Source organism: Ursus americanus, chromosome 18, assembly GCF_024610735.1.
Source record: "Ursus americanus isolate L20-20 chromosome 18, mUrsAme1.1.p, whole genome shotgun sequence".
Lineage (NCBI taxonomy): Eukaryota > Metazoa > Chordata > Mammalia > Carnivora > Ursidae > Ursus > Ursus americanus.
Window position 1 is genome coordinate 582,382 of NC_142144.1, and position 15,111 is coordinate 597,492.

Here is a 15,111-nt window from a genome sequence, read left to right on the forward strand (position 1 = left end):
TGTTCATTGTATAATATTTAGCAAATACAAAAAAATAAATAGAAATAGAAGCGGCAGTCTGTACCCCCCCCACCCGTGCCAGCATGTCCTCTGTGTCCTGTCCAGAGCTGACGGGCCGGGTGCGTCCTGTGGCCCACACCGTACCACGGCTGCTTTCAGTTAAATGCAACTTTATGCCACATTGTGAGGTCCTTTTTTTTTCCCACAACATTAAATGTTTCTTGTAAAATGTCATTTTTAAGTAGCCATTCATCATTCACGTGATTTCTACCCCATTATCGGATAGCAGGAGGCCCTCACAAGAGTGGGCAGGGAGCTGGAAAGCCCAGCTGAACGGCGGAGCCAGTGGCTTCCGCTCTCCGCCCCCTCTCCTGCTGCAGCCCGCAGGGTCCCGGAAGCGGCTCCTCGGCGAGGCCCCAGGCAGGATCAGGAGGGGCTGGTTCTTCCCCGAGCTGCGGATGCAGGGCCGAAGCCGACTCGGTTAGCCAGAGTGACCCTTGACTGTGCACACAGTGGCGAGTGTGCAGAAAACCACTTCCAGCCCAGAAACAGCAGCGTGACCACCTCCCATGGCTGCTCCAGAGAGGGACCCCCACGTGGTACCTGGGAAAGGTTACTTCCTTGTGTTTCAGATTAGCGATCTTAATTTCTAAAGAAAGGAACAACTCTTAAGTTAAATCAGTAAGTTAAAAATCACTCCCACTAGGCTGATAGAATAAAAAGAACAGACACCAACAAGTAAGTGTGGGCAAGGATCGTGCCCTGTGGCGGGAAGCAGCGTGGCGGCTCCTCGGCCTGCTAAACACGGTTACTCAGCCCAGCTCGGCCCATTCCCCGGAGAAGAGGCAGCCTGCACCCACAGGAACCCCTGTGTGCGACTGTCCACGGTGGCCACAAGGCGGAAATAACCCAGGTGAGCGTGGTCCGTCGGTACCATGGAATGTTCGGCCACGGAAAGGCATAGATGCCAGCGGGTGCTACAACGTGGACAGACCCTGAAAACAGCACGCTGGTGACAGAAGCCGGACCCACGCCACGTATAGTAGGGTTCCATGTATGTGAATGTTTACAGCAGTCAAGCCCCAAGAGACAGAAAGTGGGTTTGTGGTTGCCAAAGAGAGGGGGGTGGGGAGCAACGGCTAATGGGTATGGGGTCATCTTTTTGGGGTGAGGAAAATGTACTGGAATTAGGCAGTGGGAATGCTTTCTCATGCCTAAATATACTGAAAACACTGAGTTGTATACTTTAAAAGGGTAGATTTTATGGTGTGTGTATTATATCAATAAAGCTTTAAAAAAAATCACTGAGATGTGTGTCCAGACATTTAATTCCGCTTGAAAACCAATGGAGACAGCTTTCAAACTAGTGTTCTTGTTGAACCAAAGAGACATGAGCGGCCCGTTTTCAGGGGTCCAGGCTGCGCACCCCCACGTGTCTGGGGTGGTGACCCCAGCCCCACCTGCGTTTGGAATTTGGGGACAGCAGAGGGAGTCCTGATGCTGTTGTGCGGAGTGGTGGCTATGTGGCCAGGCTGCATATCGTGCTCTGTGGGGCCGGGCGCAGCGTCTGCTCTGGGGGCGTCGCCAGGCACCTCTGGAGCTGCTCTCCGTCTGGCCAGCTGTTTCCCCAGTCAAGACCAGTGTGCGCCACAGAAATATCACACGTGTGATTTTACATTTTCTAGTATGAACACTAAAAACATAAAAGGAGAAGGTGAGTGCTCCTTCCTGGCTCAGTTGGTAGAGTGTGTCTCTTGATCTCAGGGTCGTGAGTTCAAGCCCCAGAGTGGGCATAGAGCTTACTTAAAAAAAAAAAAAAGGCGAAGTTAATTTTAATAATATATTCTAACTCCAGTATTCCCTGAATATCACCACTCCCACTTGTAATCGATATAAAAAAGCAGTATTGAGGCATTTTATGCTATTATCACAGGTACATTTTGCACTTAAAGCAGGACGTGGCTGACTGTTGGATGGCAGGGGGTCGGGCAGTGCAGGGCCCGGAGGGGACAGGGCCTCTCCCATGGGGGCGACAACTTCTGGAGTCTGAGGCTGGCACCGACCCCTTGCCCTCTAACCTGGCTGCACCGTGTTCCTGCCATGAGTCTGGTCGGTAACGGGGTGGCTGCCATGCACAGGGCCCAGGAAGGCCGGGTGCTGCGTGTGGTGGCCCGGGGAGGAGTCATGCTCTCAGAAGGGCTCTGGCACACAGTGAGGTGGCAGTCCACTGTCACCCCCCTCCTGGGCCTCGGCCGCCCTGTGATGAAGGTACAGGAACCACCTGTGTGGGGGGGGGTGTCACACAGCCGGCGCCTCCATATTTGCAGAAAACAGGACAGCAGTGGAGGAAGCATGACCTGGCGTCCAAACGAAAATGCTCTGATGACCTGTTTAAAGGTCACCTCAGTTAATCACAGTGTGGAGGAAACTCCATTGTGTGCTGTGGGCTGTTCTCCTGGGATGGATGGACAGACAGGCAGAAGGCTGAGCCCCAGCCCCACGTGGCTACATTGGACCCTCAGCCAGCAATGTAGCTTCTTTTGGGGTCCTTTCATTTCTGCCCTTTTCCTTTAATTTCCACCTTTCTGGGTTATTTGAAGGGCACCTTTAGGTCAGGAGACACCTTGAAGTGTCCGCTCCGTGCTGTCCCTTCCAAGCCAGGAGCCTGGTCCTCTGGGCTTCCCACAGGGTCCCCAGCTTGGCCATTGTGTTCCTCCCACACTTGAAGCCTGTAGGAGCTTAAAGCCAGGGAGACCCCGGGCCTGAAGAATGTGCCTCCCGGCCCATCTCAGAGCAAGCCGGGCCCCGCACTGTTTCCCTCCTGTGGAACGGAGGGGACAGCCCGGTGACTGCCAGGGCTGGGCCAGCGCCGTGAGCCCTCGCTCCGTGGTTCTCATGCCTTAACTTACCCCCACGGGGCCCCAGCCTCGGTGCTGATGCCAGGGGGCTCTGTCTGGAGGGGGCGACCCCCCTGGCGGGGTGACCCTGCTGAGGTACCCTCTTTCCCCTGGCCGGGCCTGGTTGAGGGGCTGGGTTTCAGGAGGCCTCGGGTCCAGCTTGGTCAGTGCCAGTTTTCTGAGCAGCAAGTTTACTCGGCTTTACTCGGGAATGGCACAGGGAACAACCTACAATTCAGACGGGCAAGCTATGGCGAAACCACAGGCCAGTCTGGAGAACAGAGGAAGTTGCAAAGGACTGCTTCAAGCGGAAGCCCCTCGGCGGAAAGTGAGGGCTCAGGGTGCTGGCAGCTTCTCACTGGCTGAGTTTGCAGGGTAAGGACCCAGCCGTAAGGTAGTGTGGACGTGCCTCTTGTCCTGCGGTCCTGCGGTCCTGCGGGCTGCGGCCAGGATGCTAGGGCTGAGAGCTCCTCCTGCCGGCCGTCTGGCTCCACTGGAAGCGAGGCTTCCTTTATTCGGTTTCCCCGTCTGCCTGGGTCTGGCTGGACTGTGAGGCTCCCAGGTGGGCACCCAGGGAAGCTCCCGGGGGGCTAGCTGTCAGGAGGAAGCAGTCTGGCCTGCACGCTCCTGCAGGTGAGTTTGCCCCTGGGCCAGAGGCTCCCACTCAGGTGTGGAGCCGGGGCCAGGGGGCCGGGAGCCTTGGCGGCGTGTGGGCTCCGAGGCAGATGTGCTGATGTGTGGCACGGTTCCCAGCAAGAAAAATTGTGATGCCTAAATGAGTTACACATGTTGGCCGTTCGTTTTAAATGGAAGTTCCAAAACCCAGGAGGCGCTCACCCCAGTGGGCTCTGGAAGGCTGTCTCTGGGAAGGTCTGCTGGTCTCGGTGTAGCTTGCAAACCCTGAACCACGTTTTCAGCTAAAAACAACTTGGATCCAAGCAGATTTTTTTCACTTTAAAATGAGGTCAATTAAAACAGTCTGCTGTGGGGTGAACTTGACCTTGGTCTGTGCCAGCTGTTTTCTTTCTCAGAAGCACATGGGTTTCGCTGTGCTGCCGATTTGTGGATTTCGGATTCCAGGCTCGAGAACAGAACAAAGGTTGTGTAACGAGAGCTGAGCTGGGTTTTCAGTGGCCTCACCCTTTCCCAAGGATGACAGTCTAGGTCTGTCTGCCTGCCCCGGGGCTCGCCTGAGGACACAGCCCACCACCCGCCCCTGGCTGCCACACTTCTCAGAGGATGGGGGGAGTAGCCTGGAGCAGATCTTGGAATTGTGGGGGTTTCTCCCCTGAGAGTAGAAAAAGCCCCTCTCCCACGAAAGAGCCGTGTGGTCGTCTGCCTCCTTCCTAGACTGACCAGCAGGGCAGGTGGCTGCTGTGCAGAGGAGGTCGTCAGGGTCCTAGCAGTTTGTCCGGGACTCAGTGTGGACAGAGCCTGACCCCAGGGGGTGAATGGACCTCAGGGCAGCGTTCCTCCAGTGGTACCCTGACTTGGAGGGGTCGGAGGGACCTTTGCCCCGCACCGATGCTGGTCGTTATTACATTCCGGTCAGACCGGTCCGAGCGGGGCTCCACCTTCTTAAGGAGCCAGGGTAGGGACGGCCAGTGAGGTCGGGGTGGCCTGGGGGTCTGGCTCTGCTGGAGGGAGGGCTGTAGGCAGCGCATGTCTGCAAGCCCACTGCCTCCCCTTGAGACCCTTTCAGCAGCCCCCCAGAGTGGCCCGCAGCTCAGTGGGTAGCAGAGGGAGCCTGCCTACAGTGAGACCCAGAGAGGGAGGCCAGGAGGGGCCACCACGTGGGGCTCAAAACCACCCACGTGGCTCAGTCAGTCCTGCAGGAGGTGGAGGCTTGGCCCTGGGTTTTTGGAGGGGAGACATAAAGTGTGCTGAGCCAGAATGCTGCATCCCGGGGAGACCTCCGTCCCCCCTCATCATGCTGTTCACTCCAGCTTCTGTCCAGGGAATGCAGGCCCAGCATGCACCAGCCTTTTCCCACCCCAGCCAGGAGCTCACTGCCCGTGGGGGGGTGTTGTGGATGGACCCTGCCTAAGAGGCCGTTCGGGACACCTGCTGCATGCCCTGTGAAGTGTAGGGGTTCCAGAAGTGTTCAACGATGGTGTTGATGCTATGGAGCCTGCCGGGCCAGGACCTTGGCCTTTCTGGGGCTTGCAGGCTGCTATAAGTTGACCCCATGAGGAACTGGGGTCTGGGTGAGGCATGTCTGTTGGGGTGAAGGAATGACCAGAGGAAGAAATCGGCGGGGCTCCTGGTGGCTCCTCAGAGAGGGGCCCACGGAACCTGGAGCGTGTCCAGCATTCCCTGTTGGGGACCCTCTAATGGGCCCAAGAGATCCTCCGACCTGAAGCCAAAGGGGCCTCAGAGGTCTCTTGGCATGGCCCACCAGGGGACCTGTGGCATGGGACCGCCCCCTTAGTACCCAGTTCTCTGAGGACCCCCAGGAAAGGGCCAGCAGGAAACAGACAAACAGGTGGATGGGATTGAGACCGTGACTTGGTGGACGTCAGGGGAGGGCAACTGTGAGGGTGTGAGTGGCACCTCTGCTCCCTGTGGGACCAGCAGACAAGGAGAGAACCCCCCAGATCCTGCCCCTCCTCCCTGAGAGCCTGGCCATGGGCCTTAGGGAGCACGCGCCGCCGGTGTGCCCCGTGGGGCCTGTCCCCAGGCTCCCAGTGCGGGGGTGCCTGAGACCCCCAAAGAGGGTGTGCTGTGGGGACCGGTCTCTGTCTCCTCTGTCTTAGAGACCCCTGCTGCTTGGAGTGGCACGCCCTTGGGCCCCCCAGGGGCCTACTTGCTTGGGGGGGGGCAGTGGGAAGGAGGCGGCTGGGCAGTGGTCTGGCAAGGGGGCAGGGGCGGGGCGAGGTCCGTGTGGGGTGGGGCCATGGTCAGGGTGGGACAGGTACCCGTCAGGGGCCCCGGTGGGCTGTCCGGCCCCCGCCCCCGGGGATGCTTTGGTCCCGCCAGCTGGAGCACTCTGGTTCTTGGGCTGTGGCCACGATCGGTATTTACCAGGGACTTGAGGTATTTTAATGTGATATAAGAAAACACTTGTGATGTCAGAACAAGATCCCGGAGGAGACCCGAAATGAAGAGAAATTGTAATTTTGTCTCGTTAAAGCGGGAGCTCTGCCTAAAGCTTCTCCTTTCTGCCAAGAAGCCTTCCGTGGCTTGAGTTAGGAGACAGGAATCTGTTGTCAGGAGCGCCGCTGGACCCGGTGCGGTGACCTGCCTGAGGGCGCCTGTCCCTCCGCCCCGCACCAGGAGGGGAGACGTACTCCACGCAGTCCCAGTGCTGAGCCTGACCAGATGTCTCTGCAGAGAGACAGACACCCAGAGGGACAGGGGAATGACCAGAGGGGAATATGACATGACTGTAGCTTTTCATAACTTTCTTTTGCATTAGTCTTTCAAAATTTGCAAATGTATTTAGTTTTCCAAATATTCTACTATAGCCATAATTGCCTTTATAAATAGTAAAGAGTCAATTAAAAGCAAATAGAAGTGAACAGTGGTATAAGGGAAGAGCTGGGAGAAAACTGGGGTTTAGTCCCAGCTGAGCCTGTTTTCCCATCTGTGAAATGAACGTCAGTCCCCCTGGCTCCGGTGCAGAGTCAGAACTGGGTGTGTGCCCCAGGTCCCTCAGCCCCCAAGGGCACCCTGACCCTTCCCCATGGAACCAGAGCACCAGGTGCCTCTGCCCCTCTCTGGGAAAGGACCAGTGGGTGTCCAGCCCCCCTGTTATGGTTGAATTGTGTCTCCCTAAAAATTCACATGTTGAAGCCCTAACCCCCAGCACCTCAGAATGTGATCATATTTGGAGATGGGGTCTTTCCAGAGGTAATTAGGTAAAATGAGGTCATTAGGATGGTGTCCATTGTGCGAAGAGGAGAGTAAGGACACAGACGCAGGAGAAGACAGCTGTCTGCATGAAGGAGAGAGGGCTCAGGAGGAACCCATCCTACCAACACCTTGATACTTGACTTCCAGTCTCCAGAACTGAGAAACTGAATTTCTGTTGCTTAAGCCTCCTGTCTGTGGTGCTTCGCTTTGGCCACCCTAGGAAAATCCTACCCTCACCTCCAGGGGGCCAACCTCTGGACCGGGTGGGGTTGTAGTGCACTGGGGGGACCACCCGTCCCACAGTCCCACGTCTTCCTTTCTTTCCTGCTGAGAAGCGCAGGCTGGGCGTCCATTGACCTGAGCTGTGCTGGGTGGAGGTGTGCACACCTCTGGGCAGGTGGGGAGTGATTTCCAAGAAAACGGTACAGGCCAACATCGTTTATGGACTTGGGCTCAGCGGTCCTTCAGAAACTAGTCAGAGAGATGGGGCGGTACGGTGAGCGGAGTGTGCTGGGCAAGAGGTGGGTACCGCAGGGGTGCACAGGCGAGCACCCCCTGAGGCTGGGTGGGGGCCACTTATCCCCGCTCACTTGAGGCCCATTAAAGTGACAGCAGAGGCATTTTCAAAAGACAGGTGTGCCTTTTAAATAAAGGCAGAAGTGCTTAAGGGCAAAGAGAAGGGAAGAGGCGAAAAGCCCAGCGGAGATGGAAGGCTGCTGCTGAGTGTCACTGTCCAGCCGCCTGACAAAGCAGGAGCCCAAGGCAGAGGGTGGCCCCCAGCCTGGCCACAGCACCCACGAGGCTCCAGACCGGAGACAGGGTCTCGGGATGTTGGCGAGGGGAGGGATCAGACCCCGACCCTCTGGGGGTCTGGGCCATGGCAGCCCAGTGCCCACCTGCGCGTGAGGGTGGGAGCATTTCTGCCTGACAGATGGGCCAAGAGGAGAGCCCTTCTGGGCTCTGGTCTTCCATTCCAGGCCCTCAGGTGCCCTCAGTGAAGCCCACCGTTCCCAGGGCTGCCCCCTGCTCAGTTCCCAAGCAGCTGTTCAGCTCACTCTTAAATAGGAGCAGCAGTCTCCAGACCCTTGAGCAAAGCTTCTGAGAGGAAAAACACACTGGGTGAGCAGGAGAGGGCGTTGATACAGAAGACTGTGTGGGAAAACAAAGACTGAGTCATGAGTCCTCTGGGGTGAAAGGAGAAAGAACTCTTGATTAATAAAAATTTGATAGCAAAAATGAATAATTCAATGATCATTTTGCAAAATAAAGTTCAGAAATCTGCCCTCAAGGCAGAGAAGGGGAAAGATCAGAAAATTAGAGGTTCTTCCAGGAAGCCCAATATCTAAGGAAGAGTATTTACACCATGGAACACCTGGGTGGCTCAGTCGGTGAAGCATCTGCCTTCGGCTCAGGTCATGATCCTGGGGTCCTGGGATCGAGCCCCGTGTTGGGCTCCCTGCTCAGTGGGGAGCCTGCTTCTCCCCCTCCTCCCTGCCTGTGCTCGCTCTCACTATCTCTGTCACTTTTTCTCAGATAAATAAATAAAATCTTAAAAAAAAAAAAAAGAGTACTTATACTGCAGGGTGGAGAACAGGGAGGCCAGGACATTATCAAGGAAAAATAAAAGACATGTCCCAGGACTGAAGGTCCTAGGAGCACCTGGTGGACCCCAGCCGATCCAGCCTCCTCAGGCGCTGGACGCTGGGAAGGGAAGGCCCTTCAGCAGGAAAAGACAAGCGTCCTACATGATGTTGGGAGTCAGGAGGCTTCAGACCTCTCGGCACCAACATGAAGGTTAGAAGACAACAGAGGACCATCGGCATCGCCTATCTGGGGGATGGCTTCTCACCTGCAGCCCATACACAGCCACACTTCCACCCAAGAGCTGGTGCCCAGTGGGGACACTTCCAGACAACCGAAGACTTGTTCACTGTTCTTCCTTTGCAATTCTTCTCAGGAAGATTCTGGAGAATGTGCTCCTGTAGAAACAGGAGGACAACAGAAAGGTGAAGACTTGGAAGTCAAGAAATGCAGGCTGCACCAGGAGAGAGGAGAGTGGGAGTCCCATGGGGAAAGCTGTGATGGCCGGCTGGAGAGCGGCTCTCCAGACTGAGACGGGGCAGAGGCTTGAGAAGGGATGTTTTTAAAAACAAGTGATAGACTTCCAGGCTTGTTTAAACACCCAGAGAGAGGCACTGCAATGCTGTTGGAGTCCCATCGGTGGTGGTAATACAGAACGGCCAGCAGTGAAGACGTGGTGTTATTTGCTCTTTAATCCGCTCCCCTCCCCGTTCTTTAGATAGGATCATTTCTGTTGCTCTGTCTTCAAATTCACTGATTCATTTTCCATCTCCAATCCACTGTCAAGTCCAATCAGTGAATTTTTTATTTCAGTTATAATACTTTTTATTGGAGAATTACCATTTAGTTCTTTTATAGAGTTTCAGATACTTTCCATTTTCCCTTGTCTGTTTACTCGTTAAGACTATGTTTTCCTTTAATTTTTTAGACATGTTTTCCATTCATTCTTCACACTTTTTTTTTTAAGATTTTATTTATTGATTTGACACAGAGAGAGAGTGCACAAGCAGGGGGATCAGCAGGCAGAGGGAGAGGGAGAAGCAGGCTTCTCAGGGAGCCCAATGTGGGGCTTCATCCCAGGACCCCAGGATCATGACCTGAGCTGAAGGCAGACACTTAACTGACTGAGCCACCCAGGCGTCCCTTCACACATACTTATAATAGTTGTGATTATCTTTGATAATTCCAACATCTGAGCCACTTGGAGTTGGTTCCTATTATCTGGGTGTTTTTTTTTTTTAATTTTTTCTCCTTGATTGTGCAGTCATACTTTCCTGTTCCGTGGTAGATCTTGTGATTTTTATATTACGCACTGAACATTGTGAGTGATGCATTGTAGCAACTCTGGATTCTGGATTCTGTTATCTTCCTATGAAGAACGTTGATTTTTGTTCTAGTGGGCAGTTATTTTCTAGCTGATTACCTTGAACAGGTGAGCATGGTTTGACATTTCATTACAGTGGATCTTTGTCTTGGTGGGACTCAACCTACCACGTGCCCCACGTGCCCCAGGCTGAGCTTGGTTTTAGATTTTGGCAGGGCACGTCAAGAGTGGGGCTCACTCTAGGCATCGTCCCAAGGCATGGCCTTTCTGGAGTCTTAGCCAGTGTTGGCTGGGCTGGAGACTGGTATGTCCTGCAGAGCTTGACCGCCAGTGTCTCTGTTACCGTCTCAGCCCTGAGGCAACTGTTTCTGGGATCCTCGGGGCTCCCGTGTTGCTCATACGCACTTCTGGCTGCTCCAGTCGCCCCTCTTCCAGTGCCCTGTCCCACAGGTGCCCTGCTGCCTTCCCCACCTGGTGGCGTGCTATGCTCTTTGGACTCCAGATCAGTGGTCTTGGCTGGGACACTGCCCCAAGGTGCGAGCCAGCCGTCCTGGGGTCCACCGTGGGCTTTGCCCTGCTGCCGGGTGGCATGGTGGTGGGTTGCCTGTTGTCCAGAAAGATATTGTCCAGTCGATGTTGTTTGTCGTGAGAGGGCCGTCCCAGCACCACTCCTCCCGCATGGCCAGAGCAGAAGGCTGGAGCACACTTAGCAGGAAAGGAAGAATAACCAAGTCCACGCACCTCTCAGCTGTGGGTAGTACTGACACAGTTTTGCTCATGTCTGCTATGAGTAGGGAGCCAGAGGAAGACGCTCACAGAACTCTTGCAGGACGTTGCAGGATGCGTGCGCAGCCCTGGGGTACGATAGTGAATTCTTACCTTGAAGTTGGTCAGTCACGTGGGAGACTGGAAACGGAAGGAATGACCACATCAGCATATTGTTTAGAAATATGAACGGAGCGCGTGCGTGGCTCAGGTGAAGCGTCTGCCTTCAGCTCGGGTCACGATCCGGGGGTCCTGGGATCAAGCCCCGCGTCGGGCTCCAGGGAGCCTGCTTCTCCCTCTCCCTCTGCCCCGTGCCCCCACTCAAGCTCACTCTCTCTCAAATAAATAAATAAAATCTTTAAAAAGAAAAAGAAATATGAATGTAACTATCCAAAGGGAGAGCTGAGAGGCTCCTGGGAATGGTTGCCTCTGGGGGGGAGTTTCAGGGAAGGAGGCTGAGCAGCTCTTGTCTTCTGTGCCTGTGTGAGCGTTTGGGGTCACACGGGAGGCTCTGCATGTCTCACTTCGGTGCAAAGGAACCTGTGTCTGGGAACAAAGTCTTTACAGAATAATCTCCCTCAATGTAGAGAAGTGTGCTGTAGACAGTAAACATTCACAGGCACCCTGCTGGCCGCTCGTGGCCACACTGCGTTACTTAGAGGTGGGAGTGCCTGTGTGGGTTAGCTCCTGGGTCCTCGTTGTCAAGCCCGCCTCTGAAGCCGGCTCTGAGCGTCCGCGGCCGGCAGGTGGAGCTGAGACCGCCGGGCCCCTGCACCGTCAGAGAGGTGGGCCCTTGGTGGGCTGCCCGGCAGTGTGTGAGATCTAATTCTCGCTCTCCCCCAGGTCGGCACTCCTCACGCTGCCTGTCGCCTTCCTGGCCCCACCTTGGGATGGACCCAGCAGACGCTACCGGAGACCCCGCTGCGGGTGACACAGCCGGTGACCCCACCGGCAGCCCTGCTGGGAGCGAGGGCCGTTCTGCGGGTGAGTCCGTGTCCCTGATGGGCTGCGTGTGGCAGGGCCAGGGGTGGGGGACGTGTGAGGAGTGCGGGCGTGTGTGCTGGCTGTCTGTGGCTGGGCTACACGTGTGTGCGCAGGTAGGCACCCGGGTGGAGGGCATCCCAGTGCCCCAGCCTTGTGTGGGGCTGGACTGCATGGGCCCCCCCGGGAGTGGACACGAGCACGCAGGTGCCTGCCAACACAGCCTTCCTGGCCTGAGGGCTGCGGGTAGGCGCCTCTGTGTGCCCTGGGAAGGGCGCCACCAGCTCCCCAGATACAAGCTACGTGGTCTCATCGTCCCAAGGGGGGCTGCCTTCTGGCCACTGGCTCGATGGCTGCCGGAGGACTGTGTGACTGGACCAACACTGCAGGGGAGGACAGAGCCCCACATGGAGGTGGGGGAGGCAGGCATGTGTGGGGACTGGTGGGAAGGATGGGTGTTTCTCTGAGTCCTGGCCCAGCACCACAGGGTGTGTCTGAAAAGCAGGGGCCTGGGCCGGGCTGCCAGCGTGGGAGCCCAAAGCCCCCTGTGTGCACCCCAGTCCTATGCCCAGACCTGCGGTCCTGACCAGAGATGAGGGGCCTGTTTGGACACAGAAACCCCCTGGGTGGGGAAGGGAGGCATTTTCACTTTGGTGGCCATGGATGTGGTCAGCAAAGAGTTGCCTTCTCATTTCCACCCTGGGAACTGGTCCCCAAATCCCAGCATGCCCCCTTTGTCCTGGCTGGGCATGGTCCCCACATGTTTCCCATGGGGGCCTCCTGGGTCATCACTTCAGGGGTCAGCTCTGGCCATTGAACCAACCAGCACCCAGAGGCAGGAGTGGGGATCAAGGTCTGGAGGGCAGGGACTCAGGTCCTGGGGGTGCAGCTGGTGCCCACAGGGCTCATGGGTGTACAGGGGGTCTTCAGACCCCTCCCTCTCTCAGAGCCTCACCCAGGCCTGTGTTTGCCCATCCCTACGGGGCTGCATGTAGGGTGGGGCTCGCCACGATGTCACACCTGGCCATCACACCTGGGCCTCAGCCTGAGGGTGTGCAGGGCCTCACCCTTGGCCTACTGGAGCTAACAAAGGGGCAGGCCACCCTGAGAACAGACACAGCTCCCCAGACCAGACACAGCCCCCCTGATCAGACACAGCCCCCCGGATCAGACACGGCCTCCTTGTCTGGTCTGGTGCAGCGGGCTCTGAGCTGGACTCCAGCTCCGCTGATGGGGCCAGCTTTAGGAAGGCCTCTGTGGGAGGCCTCAGGCCAGGGCAGCTCTCCACAGTGGGCATCTGTCTCTTGCCGGGGTCTGGGCTGGTTTTGCCACTGAGGACCTTCCTCTTCTGTGGTCGGTGGGAGGGTGACATCCTGAGACCCTAGGACATCCACGTGGCTCCTCCGGCCTGTTCTGTGGCTGGTATCGAGGAATGATGAGGGGGAGGGATGGGCTAGTGAGGACAGTGGGCCTTTTCCTCTAGACCTCCGCTCCCCTGGGGCCAAGAAAACATTCTCCAACTGAAACACCAACTGGGCTCAAAGATTGTTTTTCCCAAGAAAACGTGGCCTTTGTAGGCGCACACGTAGCTGAGTCAGAAGTTCAGTGGTTGGGGTTTTCAGGCAGCGCTGGATTCCCCTTGCCGGGGAGATTCAGAGTTACTTCTCAGTGCAGAGGGAGGGGCAGGTGGCACAGCTGCAGGAAGCCCATTTCCCTCCCTCGGACCCCCTACACGTGGGGTCCTCGCGGGGCAGGGGGCTGTCTGCCTCACATGCCATCTGCACTGCAGGGCTGGCCCCTCCCGCCATCAAGGATTGGGGTGAGGGTCTTCCTGGCCCCTGGGGCTGTGGAGCCATCCTTGGGCTGTGACATGAGAGAGGCCATGAACCCAGGTGGCACACACACACTTTCCTCGCTGTGTGACTGTGGAAAAGTTACTTAACCTCTCTGTTTCCTTGTCTGAGAGAAATGGTTGTAAGCCAGTCCCTGCCTGCATTGGTGAGTACTGAATACAAGCGTGTCCGGAACATAGAGCTGTGAGGGGTCAGCTGCGATCATTTTTAGTCTTGAATCCAGGTGGGATTTATTTTGCTGTGAGACAGGAGGTGTGGGTCCGACTCGCTTGTATTTCTAGAAGACCGTTCAGGCGTCCCAGCAATACTCCGTGAACTGCCCACTCCCCCCAGCGATCACATGCTGGCCCCCTGTGTTGGGGTTTGTCTCCAGCTTCCTGCTCTGGTCGTTTGTCCACGTGAGCCAGCAGCCAGTGTTCTAGTGACTGTGGCTTTATGGTGATTCACTATCTGGCGGGACTAAACCCTCCTTGCCTTTTGTTTCTGTTTTCTTTCTCTCTTTCTCTTTCTCTCCCTCTCCTCTACCTCCTTCCTCCCTTCCTGCGACATCAGAATGAGCTGGTTTGGTTCCACAAAAATCCTGTATTCTTACTGAATTTCGTTACGCTGGTGGTTGGCCCAGGGGGTGCCTGACACCTCACCCGTGCTGTAGACACACCAGCACCCTCCCACAAACATGGGCTCTGTTTCCCACTCCTGAACGTGGCTCGGCCTTGGTGGCTACTTTGATGAGTCGAGGTGACCGTTCCCTGAGCCCAGGTGCCAGCCGTGCTCCACTCCTGACCTGCAGGATTGTGACCATAAGAAATGACCAGTGTGTGTTTTGGGTAAAAACAGGAACACCCCTCAAGGACGGGGTTTGCCGTCCTATTTGTTCTTTTGTTCTTAGATGTGCTTTTTAAAAAAGTAGATCTGCCACATTCTTTGTTCCACATTTTTTTTAAAACCTAAGTGTTTCATCTTTTTAAACTCCTGTTGTTGGTAGGATCCTTTCTTCCAGCAGATTTTCTAACTCGCCCTTGAGATCTGGCGGTTTCTGTGTGTTGATGGGGTGCGTGCACCCTGGTGGATCCCGGTTGCTGCAGGAACTCTGCACGTGACTCACCTGGATCCCCCAGGTGTGTGGTGATGTCGCAAACAGGGGGAGCTTGCCCCTGTGTGGACGCCCCGGCCTGATGCTTTGGGGCGTCTGTGCTGAGGACAGGCGAGGGAGGGGTCCTGTCTTGGGGGCTCATGATTTGTTGGGGGAATCAGGACAACAAGGCCTTCTCATCCCACTTCCCAGATGGGGGCGGCCCCCACGGGAGACCTTACCCTGCCTGCTGGGTTTGGGTGCTGCTGGGGGGGCCTCTGAGGGGTTTCTGAGCAGGAGCATTGGATATGGGGGCTTTGAGGAATGCCCTTTCTCTTGGCCTGCCACCTGTCCTCATTGTGTCCCACTCAGGAAGGGCTGATCTCCCCCCAAACGAGGGCAGAACTTGGGACCAGGGACCAAGAGGGGCAGACAGGTGGGCTGGAGAGAGTGGCGGCCACCACCTTTGCCAGGGAACTGCATGCCCCCGTCCTGGGAGGCAGGACATCGCCCACTGCCTCAACTCACATGGACAGCACCGCAGAGGGGGCGGGTTCCTGCGCTAGGTGGTGCGGAGGGCAGGGCAGGAGACTGGTGGCCTTCGGGGGACTGCAGCCACGTCTGCAGATGCGACGGGGCTGGTACCGCGGCCCTTCCTCAGGCTGACGGCCAGGCTGGACGCCTGCACTCTGCAGCTGCCCGAGGGCGGGCAGGGTCAGGACGGCCATCCCAGAGGGTGGAGGGGGACACTGCGATGACCTGCGGAGAGGGCAGCTCGGCGCA

At 56.5% G+C, this 15,111-nt stretch overlaps 1 protein-coding gene across 6 annotated transcripts in view; it reads left to right on the forward strand.

The window, feature by feature from the left end:
- EXD3 (exonuclease 3'-5' domain containing 3) overlaps positions 1-15,111 on the forward strand; it is an 83,968-nt gene that overhangs the window by 6,354 nt on the left and 62,503 nt on the right. For all 6 annotated transcript variants that reach the window (XR_015727247.1, XM_087869155.1, XM_045803708.2 and 3 more), the window contains exon 3: positions 11,266-11,406. Coding sequence is in view for 5 of the 6 variants with exons in the window: in XM_087869155.1 (XP_087725281.1) it covers positions 11,313-11,406 (94 nt within the window). In the remaining variant the exon portion in view is untranslated. The remainder of the gene's footprint in view (positions 1-11,265; positions 11,407-15,111) is intronic.